The sequence below is a fragment of the Hydractinia symbiolongicarpus genome, chromosome 12 (genome assembly GCF_029227915.1).
Source record: "Hydractinia symbiolongicarpus strain clone_291-10 chromosome 12, HSymV2.1, whole genome shotgun sequence".
NCBI lineage: Eukaryota > Metazoa > Cnidaria > Hydrozoa > Anthoathecata > Hydractiniidae > Hydractinia > Hydractinia symbiolongicarpus.
Window position 1 is genome coordinate 20,621,151 of NC_079886.1, and position 18,560 is coordinate 20,639,710.

Genomic DNA, 18,560 nt, shown 5'->3' on the forward strand with positions numbered 1-18,560 from the left:
TCATTATCTATGAGAAAGTTTCAATCAATATGCACAAGATTGGGCTTACGTCGAACTAGCAATGTTTCTCGCAGTATCCTGGTAGATATTATTAAGAATGAGTTGCAAGTGTCATCTTCAAGTTTCGGTTACCGGCAAATGACAGAATTGATAGCATTGAAGTTTGACGTGATTGTTGCTAAGGAGACTGTGCGAACTATATTGAAGGAGGTGGATCCGTCAGGAGTAGAAAAAAGGCTTGGAAAAGTGATTACACGACGCATATATGATACCAAAGGTCCTTGTGACATATATCATATAGATGGAAATGACAAATTAAAAAGATGGGGATTGGCAATACACGGTGGTATTGATGGTTTCAGCCGTAAATTACTATGGTTGGTTGTTTCAACAACAAATAATGATCCACTTGTAATCGGAAATTTGTTTTTGCAATGCGTGAAGAGATACGGTGTATGTCCGCGTATACTGAGAATGGACCGAGGGACGGAAAACATTTATTGTGCGGATTTACAAGAATTTTTCACTGGTAACAGCGATAGTTTTAAGTACGGTCGTTCAACGGGAAACCAGAGAATAGAAGCATTTTGGTCTCGCCTCAAGTTGTACAAACTTAATTGGTGGATAAATTATTTCAAACATCTCACATCAACACTCGTATATGACCCCGAATTACCAACCCATAGAGAAGCCTTATTTCTTTGTTATATTCCCGTTTTACAGAGAGAATTTAATGATTTTGTCATCACATGGAATTCAAGAAACGTACGCCAGTCATCAAGCGCACCAGGAGGTCGTCCAGACCTATTGTTTCATATTCCGTCAGCAAGTGGCTATTCAAATCAAGGGATGCTTGTGGATAGCACTGAAATATCTGTCGCTGAAAATGTCATGGGAATTGATCATCATCCAGTTTTCAAAAATAAAGATTTGCATGATTTATTGATTTGTTATATGGGGATACATCACTTGCAAGCACCCATGGACGCACAACAATCATTGGAAACATATGTGCAATTACTTGGATTCTTAAGGAATGACGGGTTTATAGTTTAACAAGCTAAACAAAAAGAAACATTTATATACTAAGTCTCTTTGATGAAACATAACATATCCAAACAAAATATCACATATAAATCATGAGAATAACAATCAATAAATTTTCCAATATCATAAAAGAGGCGAAATTCGCTCGTTTTCACTGGGAGCACTTTAACAAATTCAAAAAAATTTCAATGAAACGTATATGAAGAACTGAGATCTCTTGGGGGTTATAAGGTTACACTAAAAAGTCCTAAAAAAGTGATTACCAAAAAACTTGATAACAAAATTTTCATTTAAAAAAAGACTAAAAACATTTTTTCAACAATATATGATACAAAACATGAATATTTTAAACAACACCAAATCCAGTCCCTCCGAATTTAGCAGCAATCTTCAGATTATGCTCAACTTTTTTTGTTGGTAGAGTGGCATTAAGTCCACATGTAGAAATTTTTGGAAAGTTGAAATCACAGTTAAAAAAAATATCAATGTTTTTATCCAAACCCTTTCTGGGAATTTTATCCATTCCAGTGAATAAAAACAGTATGTCTTTAAGAGATATCTCATCATAGTTTCCATTAGCAACATCAGCTAAAAACAGCTCACAGTCACAAATGGCATTGGAAATATCACGGTGTAAATTAGAACCAATTTCTTCGACGTTGTGAAAGCATAGAATAACAAGAAGCTCATCAAGAGTTAAGATCTTTTCATCTGGCAATAAAAAAGCTTTCATAGTGTGACAATTGGATTGTAACATAAATTCTGGACATATACTTTTTAGTCCTTCTCCAAATTGTGATATTGCGGCACGATTTTTCATCACTAAATAACTGATTGAAAAAACTTGCTTGTTCTGTTCGATATCAGGTACAGGAACAATGTTCAAATCAAGTAGATCTTCATTCTCGCCACTCTCAATTTTATCCAATTTATACTTGAATTCTGCATCATTTATTGGTGTTATTTTATCAGGATATGGCAAATCATACAATGCATTGAAAATGAGCTCAGAGAAACATTCGGGACCTCTTCCAACATGTATAATAGATGCACCTGTTAACTGCCCAAGCTTGTAATATACTTTTTTTAATACACCATCTGGCATTAATTTGAAACAAATTCCTTTGTCATCTCCGAAAAATACCCCAGGGATAGTGGTAAACCGTCTCATTGACAATGAGTAAAATTCGCGCAGCGGTCCACCTGCATCAGCACCGGGTTCACCTGCAAATCTGATAGCTATTTTTTCAGACGAAAGATCAAAATTTTGACGTAATAATACAGGCCAAAAACGCTGTGAATCTCGTTGTATGATGATATGCTTTGTGTTTACTTTTGGTAAATTGGTGAAGTAGCTTTCACAGTTTTGCATAAATGCGATAGAATCAGTTTCTGTTTCTTCAAACTGTGGAGTAGCATTATCAAAATTATCTGTCTCATAATTTTCCATAAAACGATTCACTTCATCATCACCAAATGCTGAACTGTCCTCTGTTGATTCTAGTTAAAGAGACAATGAGGGTGAGCCAATTGAATGTCTATATCTCACTGGTTTTTGTGTGTTTCTTGAAAAATGTCTCAATCTCAAATCACGAAGAGTAGAATTTTCTATGTTTACATCTATGTCAGTTTTGGCAGTATTTGTCACAGCATCTGGATCGGGTGATGCTAAAAAAGTATCCTCTGTCATAATGTTGTCTGTTTGATCTGCTAGCAAAGTTGCTGTGTAACTTTCATTTTGCTCACAGCGTAGACAGCTACCAATATACGTACAAGAACAAACACTGCATATACTTCTGTCAACAAAATTCGATCCTGGTAAGCTGGGTGGCACAGTAATTGTTGAGGTACCTTCTGCCCATGCAGATGATATTACTGTTTCTTCTGGTCCAATAATTTCTGTATCTAATTCAAACATGCTTGAATATGACTTATTGCACAACTTTGAAAACTCCAACTTCGCAAATGATTTAGGATAGTATAAATATACTTGTATTCCTTTTTTTTTTGTCTCTACAACTCAAACCATATGTTTCTATATCAATGAAATCTTGCTCCAGAGAGTGACCGTTATAATTACCAACAAATGTTTGATCTTTCTGTGGTATATCATAGTGTTTACGTATTTCGTCATGTAGCTCAGGGTATTTTGTAGATCGATTAAATAGTGTCAAATAACTCTGGTTGTTTTTCATTGTATATTTTGATAACTTATCTTTACACTTCAATCCAACATTAACTTTGTAGGTTTCCCTTACAGTTATCGGACGGTTATGAATATCATATTTCCCAGAGTGGGCTCTTTTCAATATTTTTCTTAGTTCATCTGCCTTTTCATGATAGGACTTCTCTTCAACCACAGGGAGTGCAAATATCAGCCGATATGATAATATATCTCCATACGCCAACCCTAGCTCCACAAGCTTTTGTTGTTCAACTTGAGGAGCCACATTATCGTCAATTTTGTTCAGGATGAACGAATTCAACAAATACTCTATACCTCTGGACTCAAGGAAAGTTTTCACCTAAACAAAACATATAGCTATTATCAAAACTGACTTGTGTGATGTGAAAGATTTTCTTAGGTCAGTGTGTTTCTTTGCCTACTATCTTCGTAGATTTGCAAAAAATAAAGCGAAATAAGCTAGCTAATTGCTTGTTTACCTTTTCAAAGCTTCCAGCTGCAGCTGCCATTTTCTGTGAGTTCTGAGAAGTAACTTTCTAAGAATTCCGTTCTAGTGTTCCAGGGCTCTAATTTGCAGACCAGAACACTGCGCCCTTGGCCACATGCCGTTGTTTTTCGAAAATCTTCTGCGGAAGAAAAGCGCGGCCGCGTCATTTACCGCCTGTTTTACTTTAAAATTAACGGCAGAATAAGTGGCAAAAAGCGCGGCCGCGTATTTTAGTACCTGTTTTAACTGCCACATTCTGCGGACCAGATTTGAAAACTGGCGGTAAAACTCGCGGTGAAACACGCGGCCGCTGCTATAAAGACGCGGCCGCGCTTTTTAAAACGCGGCCGCACATAATTTCACGCGGCCGCGTCTTTTACAGTGCGCCTATTTTAAATGAAAACAAAACGTTGTAATCAGCCACGGTACCTTTAAGACCGTTTTTACATATCATTTACGAATATACACAATTTATTCAAAATTTTCGACGTTTTGTCGACCAAGAAGAATTTAACTCTAAAATGCAACTTCATTTCACATATTATATAAATATGCATATCTGTTGGAGAATTATGCTTCTAAAGTGTCACTACGAAATTCTACGTTGCAAATCTCCCTGAAAAATACATTTTCTTGTCTATTTCACAATTATGTATCTACATTGCCAAAATTTAAACGCAATGTCACTTGAAAATATGTTTAGTACGCAAAGTCTCCTTAATGACCGTTTTTACATATAATCTACAAATATACACAATATATTCAAAATTTTCGACGTTATGTCGACTAAAAAATATTTTAATCTGAAATGCATGTTCCTTTTACATTTTTTATAAATATGCATATCTGTTAAAGAATTTTGCTTCTAGGGCCTTACCAAGAATTGCAACATTGCAAATGTCCCCGAAAACTACATTTTCTTCTCTATTTAACAAATATATACAAATTACTAAATTTTAAAGCAATGTCGTTTTGCAAAGTCCCCATAAAGACTGTTTCTACAAGTTTGCTTCTAAAGAATCACTTATCTCAATTTCTCATTAAGTTTTTTGCCAACTTCTCGCATTCTTTTTTAGCAGCATTTTATAACAATAATAGAAAACACACAATTGTTTTTACGATTATTATAAACTCGTAAAAGCAGAAATGAAGATTGTGTAAATGGAACTTAGCAAAGTGAATACACTGGAAATTGTTCCCTCACTTATTATTTGCAGTTTCGTGGCAGCGCACATATTTTTCACACGAACAATAAATACTACCATATTTGTTGTTTATTGAACCCTTTTAGCGTGATAATTTGGACTTCGTATAAAAAGGAAATTATGGCCACAAAAACGATTCGCTATTAATCACACAACGTCAAAACTACACAAATAGTCAACCGTGGCGGTGACAAGTGGTACTTCAACTGAAGGTTCGAGTCGTTTTATTGTTCTTGGAGGCAACATGTTGCGATTTTTAAGAATAACCCTGCAAATGAAATATCATGAAATCTATATTTTGGTTGATAATAATATCGTGCATACTTTTATTATCACATTTATACTGCCTGCAGAATTAATTAAGTTTAACGAAATTTAGCCTGGAAAGTTTTCAAAAAGATTTTTTTCATATTCCTTTAAATCTGTATTAAGTTTTTGCATTCGTGTACTTTGTAATGTAAACTGACAATAACTGATAGATCTAAAAAACTTCGTTAGTATAAGAAGGAGATCATTTAAAAATTTATAAGTTTTGGTACATGACTGTAAAAAGATGAAAACGGATGAAACATTTTCGTTTTTACACAATTATGTTTTCATTTAAATCCGGACACTTTCTTTGACTCCGTGTGTAACTGTGCAAAAGGAAACAAAGTATTATCATATTAATGAGATTCTGTAACATGTGTTTTTTCAAACATTTTTTTTCTAACATCATTTTTTTTCAAACATTTCTATTTATTTTCGATTATTACTAGTAATTTTTCTATTACGTAATTCAATTAACCATAAACTAGATGTTGTAAAAATATATAAATAGTTAACAACGTGAACAGAAGAAAAGAAATGATAAAAACCTGTTGATTATAAAGACAAGTACAGATGTTGTGAAAGTTATCATAATGGCCACTGCGGGTTTTGTCGTTGTACAAGTTGTGATTCTACAAAGCGAAAAGGACAGTATTTGCTTATTATTTAGGTTTAAGTACTTTTAAACACACATTTATTTAGCTGCTAGAAATCATGGAAATACAGAAAGAACACACACGCAGGTTGAGATCAAAGACACGGGAGATTACGACAAATTATCCAACTAATTACATCTCGTCGCGGTTTAGCCAAAGCGTTAAAGATTGACACTCATACAGATCCTAAAAAGCAAGACTACTGCTACTGATTCGATGAAAATTTATAAAGATGGAATGTAAAGGTACGCGTGTACTCTTGTATAGATGATTGAAACTTGCTTTAAAGAGTTTACATAAAAAACGGTTTTTTTAAAAATTTTACTGCCATAAGACAGAATTTATCAGAACTGGTTGGAAGTAGATGACTATTTATCTCAACTGTAGAAATGCAAGTTTTTTTCCACAAAAGCTTCTAATTTTGTAGAGCAACGAAAGTCTTTTCCTGTAATACAACGGTTTTCAGTAAAGCTGAACCGCGGCTGATTTCCGCAAACACTTTTGTGTGAACTCGATTACTAATATTCATGAATTTGAAGCATATTGGTTATTATTACCAATTGGTTAACCAGCAAATTATATTTAATGGGTGTTTAGGATCTTTTCTTTAATAAAAATGCGAAAAGGAATATGTATTTTACTACTAAGTAAATTTTAGCCAAATGATGTAGGAAATTCGACAATCGATTAGTCGCGTCGCGTTTTGTGAGTGTAACGGTTTAAAAAAATACCTTGCTGTAATGAAATTTGCGCAATCTGAAAGTGTGATTGCCCCAAATTGACTGTGCACGAATTTCAATTCATATATTATTTTTCGAGCATAAACATTATTATAAGCTGTACCACTTCAAACTGATCAAGCCTTATGCGAAAGCTGAACACGTTTCTTTTTCCAATATACATTTAATTTTACTAGACCTATTACGATAATCGTTAGACAAAATTGTTTTTCGATGTTGTGAAGTCGTCACCACACTGTCATGGGTTAAATGTTTTTACCCGGTCTTAACAGGTGAACGCATTCATTTTGGTTAATTTTCTCTGTAAAAAGCTGTGCAGGAAAACAGAATTAATAGAGAATGAATAGAGATGTCAATATGTCAAAAAAGGAACTATTAATGATGAAAATGCATACGTACGATATGAAACCATATGAAACCCTCTATTTCCCTCAAGTTTATGGATGTCTCCTAACTGGTGTGTACGAATATACCTTGTAATTAGTCGTATCAACTAGTTGTTTGGTTACCGATTAATTACAAGTGTTTCTTTTTCCACCATGTGTTCATGTAACTAGTTGTTTCGCATAGTTATTATACACTGTTGTTTCTATGTATTATACCCATTTGTTGTTGCTTGTAACACTGATTTATGTTGCAAATATACCAATAACGATATGTAGGTACATCTAGCAAGCAGCCTAGGCTAGTTTGTTGCAATACATACTCAGTTTTTATATTAATTTTTTAGACACCTGTCTGGCAAATTCCTCGGTCTCATACCACCCAAAAACTTAAATATACGATATTACTTAAAACTGCTCATCCAATTTATATTATTTGTAAATCAAGTGGGCGATAAATGATCTACAACAAAGTCCTATTATATATAAGATTGTATGCGTAATTAATATTACTCAGTACACATGCAGCGATATAAATGACCGTTTACTTGTTTGCATGGTGACAAGAGGATCAGTTATTTATATGTTTAGGCCAAAATGATATATTTGTACTCTGGAAATCTAGCTTTATATACAATCTCTCAAAGGCTCTGTACTTAGAAACTTGTTTTCTTTTTCTTCATCTATTGCGTACAAAGGGAATGAGTGATGAATGCGTGTACCTTTAGGGCCAATTGATTTTCAATTTAATTAAATATTTGGTGTAGTTACATTTCTCCTATAAAATTAAAGGACTCTGTGTAATATATTTTACTAGGTATATATCGGATGCCGTGAGTTTCGGCTCGCTCTCTAAACACGATCCAAGATGGTGTCACAGCATCTGATATCAGACTTTATGTTTATATGTGATTAGCTTCTTTTATCAGAAGAATACTCTTTATCTGATGATAGACAACTACTACAAATTGGCGACGAGGATTCCAAGAACTCATGGAGAGGTATATTTCATAATTACAAAGCAATCTCGCGTGAAACAAGACGTGTGAATTTTCGAATCAAAACAACAAATTTTGTTGACTCTTACTGTGCGAAAGGAAACTTTGCTAGGCTGTCCTTTGTAATTTCAAGCGATAGTTATACTTGTGCGCGCGCTCTGAGCATTTCTGTGCAGCTAGCATGTCCGTTTTGCAACTTCCAGCCATACCACCCTTTGACCCAAATGGAGAACCGACTTCAGTTGGTCAACGATGGACGAAATGGCAGACCAGTCTTAAATACTACATACTAGCAAGTGGAGTTAGGGATGATGAAAGAAAGAGGGCAATTTTACTCCACATGATTGGACCTAAATGCCAGGAAATATTTGAAACTTTCTCTGATCCTGGAACAACATTTGAAGAAGCCCTCCATAAATTTGATGAACATTTTTCAGTCAAAAAGAACATACCTTTCGAAAGGCATAAATTTCACCAAGCCTCACAACAAGTAGGGGAAAGTACGGATCAATTCATTACCCGTCTACGACAACTTTCCTTATATTGTGAATATGGATCAGAAACTGACAATGAAATCCGAGACATGGTCATAGCAAAAACATCGAATATTAAATTCCGCAAACGTTTACTTATGGAAACTGATTTGAATCTCCAGAAAACACAGGACCTTGGACGACTTTTTGAATCTGCAGAACACCAAAACAAAGAAATAGCTAATGGTAAACAAACACAACATGACACTGAAGAAGAAAGCTCTGAACAAATCAACAAACTACATGGGCGTAGACCACCTCATCGTAGCCATAGGAAACACAATGCACCACCACATCGGAACAACCCAACCAAATCATTCAACAAACCAGAATGTGGTCGCTGTGGTATGAAGAACCACAAAAGTCATGAATGTCGGAGATCAAGAGATAAAACATGTAACAAATGTGGTATTAAAGGACATTTTGCAAAAATGTGCCGCACCAAAAATAAACAGCAAGTTCATCAAACCAACCATGAAAACTCTGATGACGAAGATGAGGATATCTACCTATACAAGATGAACACTACGAAGTCAAATAACTTCCCCGTTCTAGTAAACAATAGCGAAATGACTGCTATCATTGATTCTGGAAGCACAACAAATATCATCGATTTTCGAACCTATAAACGCTTATTCAGCAACATCCAGCTTCAGAAATCCAATGCCCGAATCTACCCATACAATGCTACTAAGAAGCTCCCAATCACTGGTACCTTCAAAGCTACAGTTGCAGCAAATCACCATAAAATACTAGCAAAATTCTACGTAATACCTGGTCAAGGAGGCAATTTACTTGGTCACAAAACAGCTGAGCAGCTAGATCTATTACGAATTGGACCAGCTACAACACCCATCAACCATAGAACATTCCAGTTAGGTAGCAGAAGTCTGTCAAAAGGCATACCAGTATCAACAGAACAAGTCCTCAACAAAAACAACAAGGTATTCAAAGGAATGGGAAAACTTAACAACTTCAAACAGAAACTCCATATTGATCCAGATGTCACCCCCATCCAGCAACCAACTAGGAGACTGCCGTTTCACACCAGAAAGAAAGTTGAAGCAGAGCTCGATAGACTGCTGAAATTAGATATCATTGAGCCAGTTAATGGACCAACTTCGTGGGTTTCACCAATTGTCGCAGTACCTAAGAAAAATGGCAAAATTAGATTGTGTGTGGACATGCGCAGAGCAAACACTGCCATTATCAGAGAGAAGCATCCTATTCCAAAACTGGAAGAAATCCTACCATTATTAAATGGAGCCACTGTCTTCTCAAAAATTGACCTGCGAGAAGGCTACCATCAAATTGAGTTAGCCGAAGAAAGCAGAAACATTACTGCCTTCATTACCCATAAAGGAATTTTCAGATACAAGCGTCTCATATATGGTATTTCAAGTGCCTTTGAACATTTTCAGAAAAATATTGAAATGGTAATTGCTGATTGTGAAGGGGCAAAGAACATCTCTGATGATATTTTTATCTGGGGAAAAACACAAGCTGAGCATGACCGCAATCTCGATAAGGTTCTTCGTAATCTTTCTGAGAATGGCCTGCGTGTCAACCCAGAAAAATGTGAGTTTAGCAAGAATAAAATTTTATTTAGTGGATATACTCTCACAACAGATGGCATATCTCCAGACCCTTCCAAAGTCACTGCAGTCAACAAATTCAAAACACCAACAACATCGACAGAAGTCAGATCCTTTCTTGGTCTAGTAAATTATTGCAGTCAGTTCATCAAAGACTACAGTACATTATCAGCTCCACTGAGGAAACTCACCAAGAAAAATACACCATTCATATGGACAGATCTTGAACAGAAATCATTTGATTTACTCAAAGAAAAACTTTGCACTTCTGAAACTATGGCATTTTACAATCCTGAGGCGGAAACAGACATAATTGTTGATGCAAGTCCGTATGGTCTTGGTGCCATACTTACACAGAAACAGAAAGATGGAAACTTCAAGCCGGTAGCATATGGAAGTAGAGCATTAACACCTGTTGAACAGAGATACTCACAAACAGAACGAGAAGCTCTTGCAGTTGCCTTTGGCTGCACACACTTTCACTTTTTCATATATGACCGTGACTTCGATATCACCACTGATCACAAGAGTCTTTTGCACGTAATGTCACCAACTTCCACATCTCCACCACCGAGGATCCAGAGATGGCTTCTTCGCATACAAGGGTATAACTACAAATTAAAATACATTTCTGGTGCCAAAAATGCTGCTGACATACTATCAAGAGACCCTGTTTGTACAGACAGTGAAGGAGAAACTGACGACTCAATTGAATCCTTTATCAACTTTACAGCAGCAGAAGCAGTACCTAAAAGCTGCAATATCGAAGAGATACAAGATGAAACTGCAAAAGACATCATTCTTCAAAAAGTCACCAAAGCCATTAACTCGAAGGCCTGGCCAAAAGATTCTGCTTTGAATCCATACAGACATGCAAAGCATGAGTTATCCTTTGTGAATAACATTTTACTCAAAGGACAACGAATTGTCATCCCAAGCACTCTACAACAGAAAATGTTGCAGATAGCACATGCTACGCATCAAGGAACAACCAAAACTAAACTACTATTACGTGAAAAAGTTTGGTGGCCGCTGATGAACAAACAAATCGAAGATCTAACACTTACCTGTCATGCCTGCCAAGTAACTGCACCCTCCACCACCAGGCATGAACCGTCACAACCAACAGAAATTCCCAAACAACCTTGGAACACTATTGCAATGGACATTCAAGGCCCTTATCCCTCTGGTGACAACCTGTTAGTTTTGATTGATTACAGATCCAGATACCCAATAGTTTCTTCTATCAAGAACACTGGTGTGCAAAACATAATAAATGTTATGAAGCGAACCTTTAGTATTTTTGGTTATCCAAAAACAATTGTAACTGACAATGGTTCACAATTCACGTCCTTCAAATTCAGCCGATACCTTCAACAACATGGTATAAAACACCGGCGTACAACTCCATACTGGCCACAAGCTAATGGTGAGGTTGAGAGATTTAACCGCACATTGAAGCGACACAATCAAACTGCTGTCATCACTGGAAAGGATTGGCGTAAAACTCTTGACACATTCCTTTTGAGTTACCGAACCACACCTCATACCGTAACTAAAGTTCCACCTGCAACACTGATGTTCGGTAGACCGCTAACGAATGATCTTCCTGACGTTAGTCAACTTGTGAAAAGCAACAGTGAATTGGATATAGAAGTAAACAAGAATGATGAAAAGCACAAACAGAAATCCAAGGAAAACACCGACCAGAACCGCAAGGCAAAAACTGTCACTTTTGAAGTCGGACAAAAGGTATTGTTGAAAAATCTTACCGACAACAAAAACAAACTTTCACCGCCCTGGTTAAAGGAAGTCTTCACCATCATTAAAGTATACAAACGAAGCATCATGGTTCGAAACAAGGAAGGAAAAACGTTTCTACGAGCAAACGGACACGCGAAACTGTATAGATCTGCGAAGGGTAAGCAATCGAGTGTTTCTAACGCGCGAAACAGGGCAGACCCTTGTACCTGCTCAAGCAATGCGAATTTTGATGAGAACCAACAATCTAAACCGAATGATGGCCATAACAAAGAAGAAGATCTATACGAAAAGAAAAACCACAAGAACGGTGCAAAAACCTACCCGAAACGACAAAGAAAAACTACAGAGCGTTACGTCATCATCAATCCGAAGCGCAAGAAGAAGACTTAGAGAAAAAATAAGAACGATAACAAGATAATGATAACAAGAACGATAATGATAAACGATGTATATATATAGCAGACGAACGATACGATGTATATAGTAAAAGACCGATGTGTATAGCTGAAGAACAAAAACGTTTTATGTACGTGCAGAGGAACTGAGTTGAAAAGCAAATATGTGAACATGTTATAAAACAAACAATCAAGAAATCAACAACAATAACTTCGAGAAAAAGAGGGATTGTAATATATTTTACTAGGTATATATCGGATGCCGTGAGTTTCGGCTCGCTCTCTAAACACGATCCAAGATGGTGTCACAGCATCTGATATCAGACTTTATGTTTATATGTGATTAGCTTCTTTTATCAGAAGAATACTCTTTATCTGATGATAGACAACTACTACACTCTGTATATTAGACACCAGTCTCATCTCCCTATGAAACGCTCCTAATAAATAAACTCTGTGCAGGAGTGCAAAGGGTTGGTTAAAAAAAACCTGCATGTTCATTGCATCATATTTGATCGCAAAAGAATAGTGGAAAAAAAATTGATTTTTTGATTTTTTATTTTTAATTTTTGATTTTTGATTTTCAATTTTTGATTTGTAATTTGTAATTTTCAATTTTTTTCTTCTAAAATATTTGAATTTTAGTTTATAAATTTTGAATTTCAAAATAAAAAAGTGTAAAAAAAAATTGGAACCAAAATTTTCATTTTTGATTTTCAATCAAATTGACAATTCTGTTGAACAAGGTGTTACAAAATTTTAACTCTCGTTATTCGTTTTTGTTAGTTTCGCGTAATCTAACTTTCTCGCACCTTTTGAAAAGAAATATTCCGCGCACATCAAATATTCGCGCAGCCAAATCCGCGACAAATCAGTGTGCTTGCGCAACGGTCATTTTACAACCTCGTCCCCAGGGCTCAACTACGCCCAGGGCTTAACTACGCCAATGATATTCAGTTTTGATGTATTTCTGCAAGATGTTGGCCCTTCAGCGTAGCATATTGAAGAGAAACAAGAAGCGAGGGACAGAGTATTCGCTGGTTTCAATTTTTTTGCAACTTGCGACATTTTAATTTCTATTTTCTTGGTCAACCGTGAAGTTCAGTTGTGTAGTAGTTTTACCGGTAGCCAATACGATAAAGAACGCCGCCGAGCCCTGGGTAATTTTAAAAAATGTGGTTCTGCGTTATGAGTTTCAGATTTTTGCTGCTAATATCAGTATGTTTTAGCCTTTTGAGTGTCAGTTCCGGTACATATAGGAAAAAATTCTCCTTAAGAACATTGACGTCAGCCTAATTTATCAATGTTGTGAAATTACATCAAAATAATTTGTTTGTCGTTTAGCATATAAGATATAGTTTCTCGCCTACTTTTAAGTAGAAAAAATGCATGTCAAAATTGCCCCTCACAAACAGACAGACTCGGGGACTATAACGCGATCCATAAAAACTATTTTAAAATCCATCTACGGAACACTTTCGGAAACCGGCAAGTCTGAAGATAAACAAACAATAATCGCACAGTGCAGACACTAAAAAGGAAGTTAAGAAAGCAGGCCGCAATTTAAAAACATATATGGTCGAATAGTAAGGAAATGACACTCTTTTTTAAGGATTTATTGTCATTTATCTTAAGATAATTACATGATAAACTTCTGAAAGCCGCAATCATAGAATCAAATGATGCTTAGATGTGTATATATAAATAAACCAATCAACATTGCTTCATATTTTGTCAAACATTCTTTTTAAAAAAATTAAGGTGATACTAGATAACTGGCACTGGATGTGATAGTGTTTTCTTTCTTAGCATCAGTGCAAATAGAAACAAAATGCATAGCACACATATGACTGGATATAATTCTTTCATGAAGTCGTAATAGGTATAATTCGACCACATTGCATTGAAATAACGCGAACACTTTCCAAAAATGCCTGATTGTGTGAGAAAGCCAGTTTGGCGCATATCACAACAGCAAATGTTTGATCACAAAGTAGGAACAAGATTTCACAGATGATCAAAAGTACGATCAGCACATACCATGTAGTGACAGTTCCATATTTATGATAAAGAAAGAAATATAACGAAGCAGTTAAAATTAATAATAGTAGGCTGAAGATACCAGTGTAGTATATCTGCTTTTCGGACAGTTTCCAGTAAACAAAAAATACAATGACAGCTGTATTTGCAAACGCAAAACCAACCAGCAATCCGTTCAAAAACTATAGCCAAAATCAAGGGTGGTAAGTACTATGATAGGTAAAATTCGAACCATTATCTGCGCAGTGATACCAAAGAAGACTGATAATATCACAATAAGTAAAGCATCAGTAGTTTTTAGTATTTTTTTTATTGTTTCTAAAACTGATTCACTAACTGATTCTTCATATATTCTTTCTTCTTTTTTCATACTGTTTGCTTTCATATCGTACTCGCGTGACAAATCATGACAGAAACATATTATACATAAAGTGATAATAACGCAAACCCAGAACAGGATTGGCCCATTTATATTTGCATATGTAATATGAACTTGTCCAATCTAAAAATCAACTTTCGTTAAAAATGTTGAAAAACAAGGACCAACTCCAAAACCGACCATGCAACTTCCATAAAGTAATGGAATGCGCTGCGTTAATTCACCCTCCGTGTATGACCTTGCAACTTCAGAAATAATAACAGGTGTCGTGGCCATGCTAAAACCACTTAAGAAACGGCCAAATAGCGGAAAAAGTGGTGAAAAATGAATTGGATACAAAAGACTTGCAGATGCATATAAAGAGATAATTGATATTAGGCATACTTTTACTCGCCTTGTTTTGTCCACTATCCTTGACACAACAGGTGGGACAAGCAAGGATCGGACAAAAAAAGCAGCATTTATTAAACCATACGACAACTTTTCATTTTGCGGCTTAATAACAGTTGGTACGTATATCCACAATGTGGCACTAATACAGCCAATTTCTAAACCATTGAGAAAGTATAGACACAAGAAAACTGCATATGTTGTGAAGCGTTTCTTTTTCCATTCCTGCATTTTATTTTTAGAAATCATTTTGATGTGTGTCTGTAAAAGTAAAATATGTGTCTTGGTGAGTTCTTGCTCTCCTGTTTAGTTGAGAAACTTGTTTTGTCAATGCACAGCCATAATTTATGCTTACAAATGTTTGTGATCAAACATCTTACAAAGAATAATAATGTTAATTACAATAATTACAAAAATCCCTAGATATCCTTAGAATACGATGCTAATATACTATAATACACTTATTGTAATGTTTAATTACCATCTCACGCATAATTTATTACAAAATAATTATAAATTAAACTAGTCGTTAAACCGTGGAAAATCCACGGGTCGCCCGTCCTTTGTATATCGCATTTCGTGTTTCCGTAACAAAAAGACGCACGAACAGACAGACGGACTACGGCTATTATTAAAGAGAAGAAGACATCACACAATTAATAATCTCAAATAATTGTGATCGAAATTGCACAATCATCTCCGAGTTTATCAAATTACTACAATGATTTATGCTCGGCTTATATGACAAGTATTCTCAAAAAAAATATCATCATATTTTTTTTCTTTTTTAGTTCTTGTTTATCGCACTCACCTAAACGTTTGTGGAATATGTAAATGAGAACATAAAAATTTTAACTGTCATTGCCATACACTTATTCATAAATTAAATTCTGTAATGCGGCCTCGACATGAAATTGAGACTAATGCTGTTTCGCGAAAAGTAACAAGAAACATGGCGGAGAAAAGCTGTACGAAAAGTTTGAAAGTGTCTCTTGGTAGACAATGTGCAGCATATGGATGTTTTTCACGCGAGTACATTATTGATAATCTATATTATAATGCCCGTATACGTCTGTCCGTCCGTCCGTCCGTCTGTCTGTCACGCAAAATGGTAGCTTAACTGCGCAATAGCGAGAAGCACGCAATTCGGTATAAAAAGGACGGGCGAACCCGTGGATTTTCCACGGGCTAACGACTAGTAAAGTTAGAAAGACTTCTGATATTAGTCTTTTTCAACTGATCAAGCGCCTAAAACAGTGTAGTGTAACTTGATAAAACGCCAGGATGAAAGAGATGGTTTTAATATCACCACAAACACCGAAATTTGTGAAAAACACTTAGTCCAAATGTAATACACCTTTTCCGAATTTCATAAATTATGATGATTATGACGTCATCCAAAAATTAAATTATCATGACAAAAATGTTTTTAGAGCAATATAATATTCTGGTTGGATTTTATATAGGTTTGAAGAAAATGATTATTTTGAAAACGAGGCTATTCATAGAAAGCTTGGCTATATGAAGGGTGTGACCGTAACTTTCAGCTCGGAATTGAGGCACTTAACGAACAGAAATATTAACGAAATTAAGTAATTTGATCTGCCTTTTGCTAAGTAACTTAGGGATAAGAATCTTTTTTAGTATCGACCTCTTTAATTGAGTTTGACATAATTAGGAAATTCGGGAAAGGTAATTATATGCTGCCAGGTGGCACTAGGAAATGACTTACTACTGGTCCTAAGCCTACATTATATAGCTAGAATGAGTATGGAGATAAAATCGCCAAGAGAAAGGTACCAACTGCAATACCCTCCCTAAGGAACAAATACAGATCTTCATCTTCAACTCTTTAAGAGAAGTTAGAACGAAATGATATGGAAAAAGAGATTGGTGAATTAGACATCTTAAGAGACAAAATAGTAAAACTTGAAAGTGATAATACACTATTATGTCAAAAAAGTGAAACACCACAAAATACATTGAATGACTGGAAAAACACAACCAAATAATTACAAATTAAAATTGAAGAACAACAAAAGCATATCTCACTAGTACCTTCCAGAAAATCTGAAGGTCTATTGAATATTATAGATTTTATCATGTCATGAAAAAGCGAGTTTATTCTTTTTCGAACCGTAGCCTAGAATTAAACTCGCTTTTTCATGACATAATAAAATCTGTATTATTCAATAGTCACTGAAATATATTAAAACAACAATTTGTACATTATTGATTACTTGAAAATGGGTGTGTGAACAAAATGCGGAGGTTTAACAAGAACCTTAACTAACCTCTCACGGATGCATACATGAAAAAAGTTACACTAGGCACGAGAACTATAACCACTAATCTACAGCGCACAGTAAGTTCTTTTTGCAACACTTAGGTAGATGACAAAACAGAATCACATTTAACTTTTTAATTAATTCAGCGTATATTTGAGGTAGCTCATCAAAATTGTCGTTTTAGAAAACTAACTTCACACGCTCTCTCAAACTGATATACCAAAACGCCTGCAAGCCTTATCAATACATAGAAACTATTTAGACAGCTTTGTTCAAGACTGTCTGACTAAAAATATGTTATGCCTACATAGGTTGATTCTACTCCACGGTGAAAGCTTCACGGGATAACCTAGAACCAAGACTGGCTGACTTCAGAATTTCTGACTAAAAATAGGTCAGGCCCACATAGGTTGATTCTAGGCCACGGTGAAAGCCTTACGGGATAACTTAGAGCCAAGACTGACTGACTTTAGATTTTCTGACTAAAAATAGGTCAGGCCCACATAGGTTGATCCTTAGTCAACGGTAAAAGCCTCACGGACCAAGACTGGCTAACACAGGTCAGGTCAACTTAAGTTCATTCAATTCGCGTTATGAGATAGTTAGTAACGAAAAGTAGCGAAAACAAGACGGAATTTCGATCTTCAGATTCCGGGTAAATTCGGCAGAACTCCATTTCGATCCTCGGCATTTTTTTACTAGGTTGCGTGACAGGGTTGACCTAGTCTAAATCCGCCCCTGGAAAAAGAAAAAAGCTATACAGGTACTCATGATCTGTCATGATCTGAGAATGTGCGAACCAACACAAGGCGAAACGACATTTCAAGAAAGAGTTACACCATTTCCCACTACATCGTTTTTGATTTTTAAGCTCTTCTGCTACCCATGAATCAGCAGCTAAACGGCTGACTTAACCTAAATTTGAAAGCACGTGCAAGTGAGCGCTGCTATCCATGACAGTCTTAGCGATGAACCAACATTTATAGAGCACGAGGATGTCACAGTCCTAGTTAAACGATTCATTGAACAGCCTGAAAAGAGGAGAAAACTTATCGTAGAAGACATGGACAGAATGTACCCAAATTCCAAGTCCAAGGACTTTGACATGCTCCCCAAAAAGACTTAGCATGCATGAAACGAGTGGGTAAATCTGGTAGCCGTGATTG

General features: G+C 35.7%; 2 protein-coding genes across 2 annotated transcripts; one reads left to right on the forward strand and one right to left on the reverse strand.

The window, feature by feature from the left end:
• Positions 1-1,259: 1,259 nt before the first annotated feature.
• On the reverse strand, positions 1,260-3,741 carry LOC130621369 (uncharacterized). Its single transcript, XM_057436658.1, has 4 exons — positions 3,712-3,741; positions 3,038-3,572; positions 2,641-2,952; positions 1,260-2,547 (listed from the first exon to the last, which is right to left on the reverse strand). The coding sequence occupies exons 1-4, from the start codon at positions 3,739-3,741 to the stop codon at positions 1,394-1,396; spliced, it is 2,031 nt and encodes a 676-aa protein (XP_057292641.1). The 3' UTR covers positions 1,260-1,393.
• A 3,972-nt stretch (positions 3,742-7,713) lies between these two features.
• On the forward strand, positions 7,714-12,292 carry LOC130621370 (uncharacterized protein K02A2.6-like). The gene is made up of 4 exons (XM_057436659.1): positions 7,714-7,730; positions 7,830-7,845; positions 7,929-8,157; positions 8,214-12,292. Exons 1-4 carry the CDS (start codon positions 7,714-7,716, stop codon positions 12,290-12,292), a joined length of 4,341 nt encoding a protein of 1,446 aa, XP_057292642.1.
• The last annotated feature ends 6,268 nt before the right edge of the window (positions 12,293-18,560 follow it).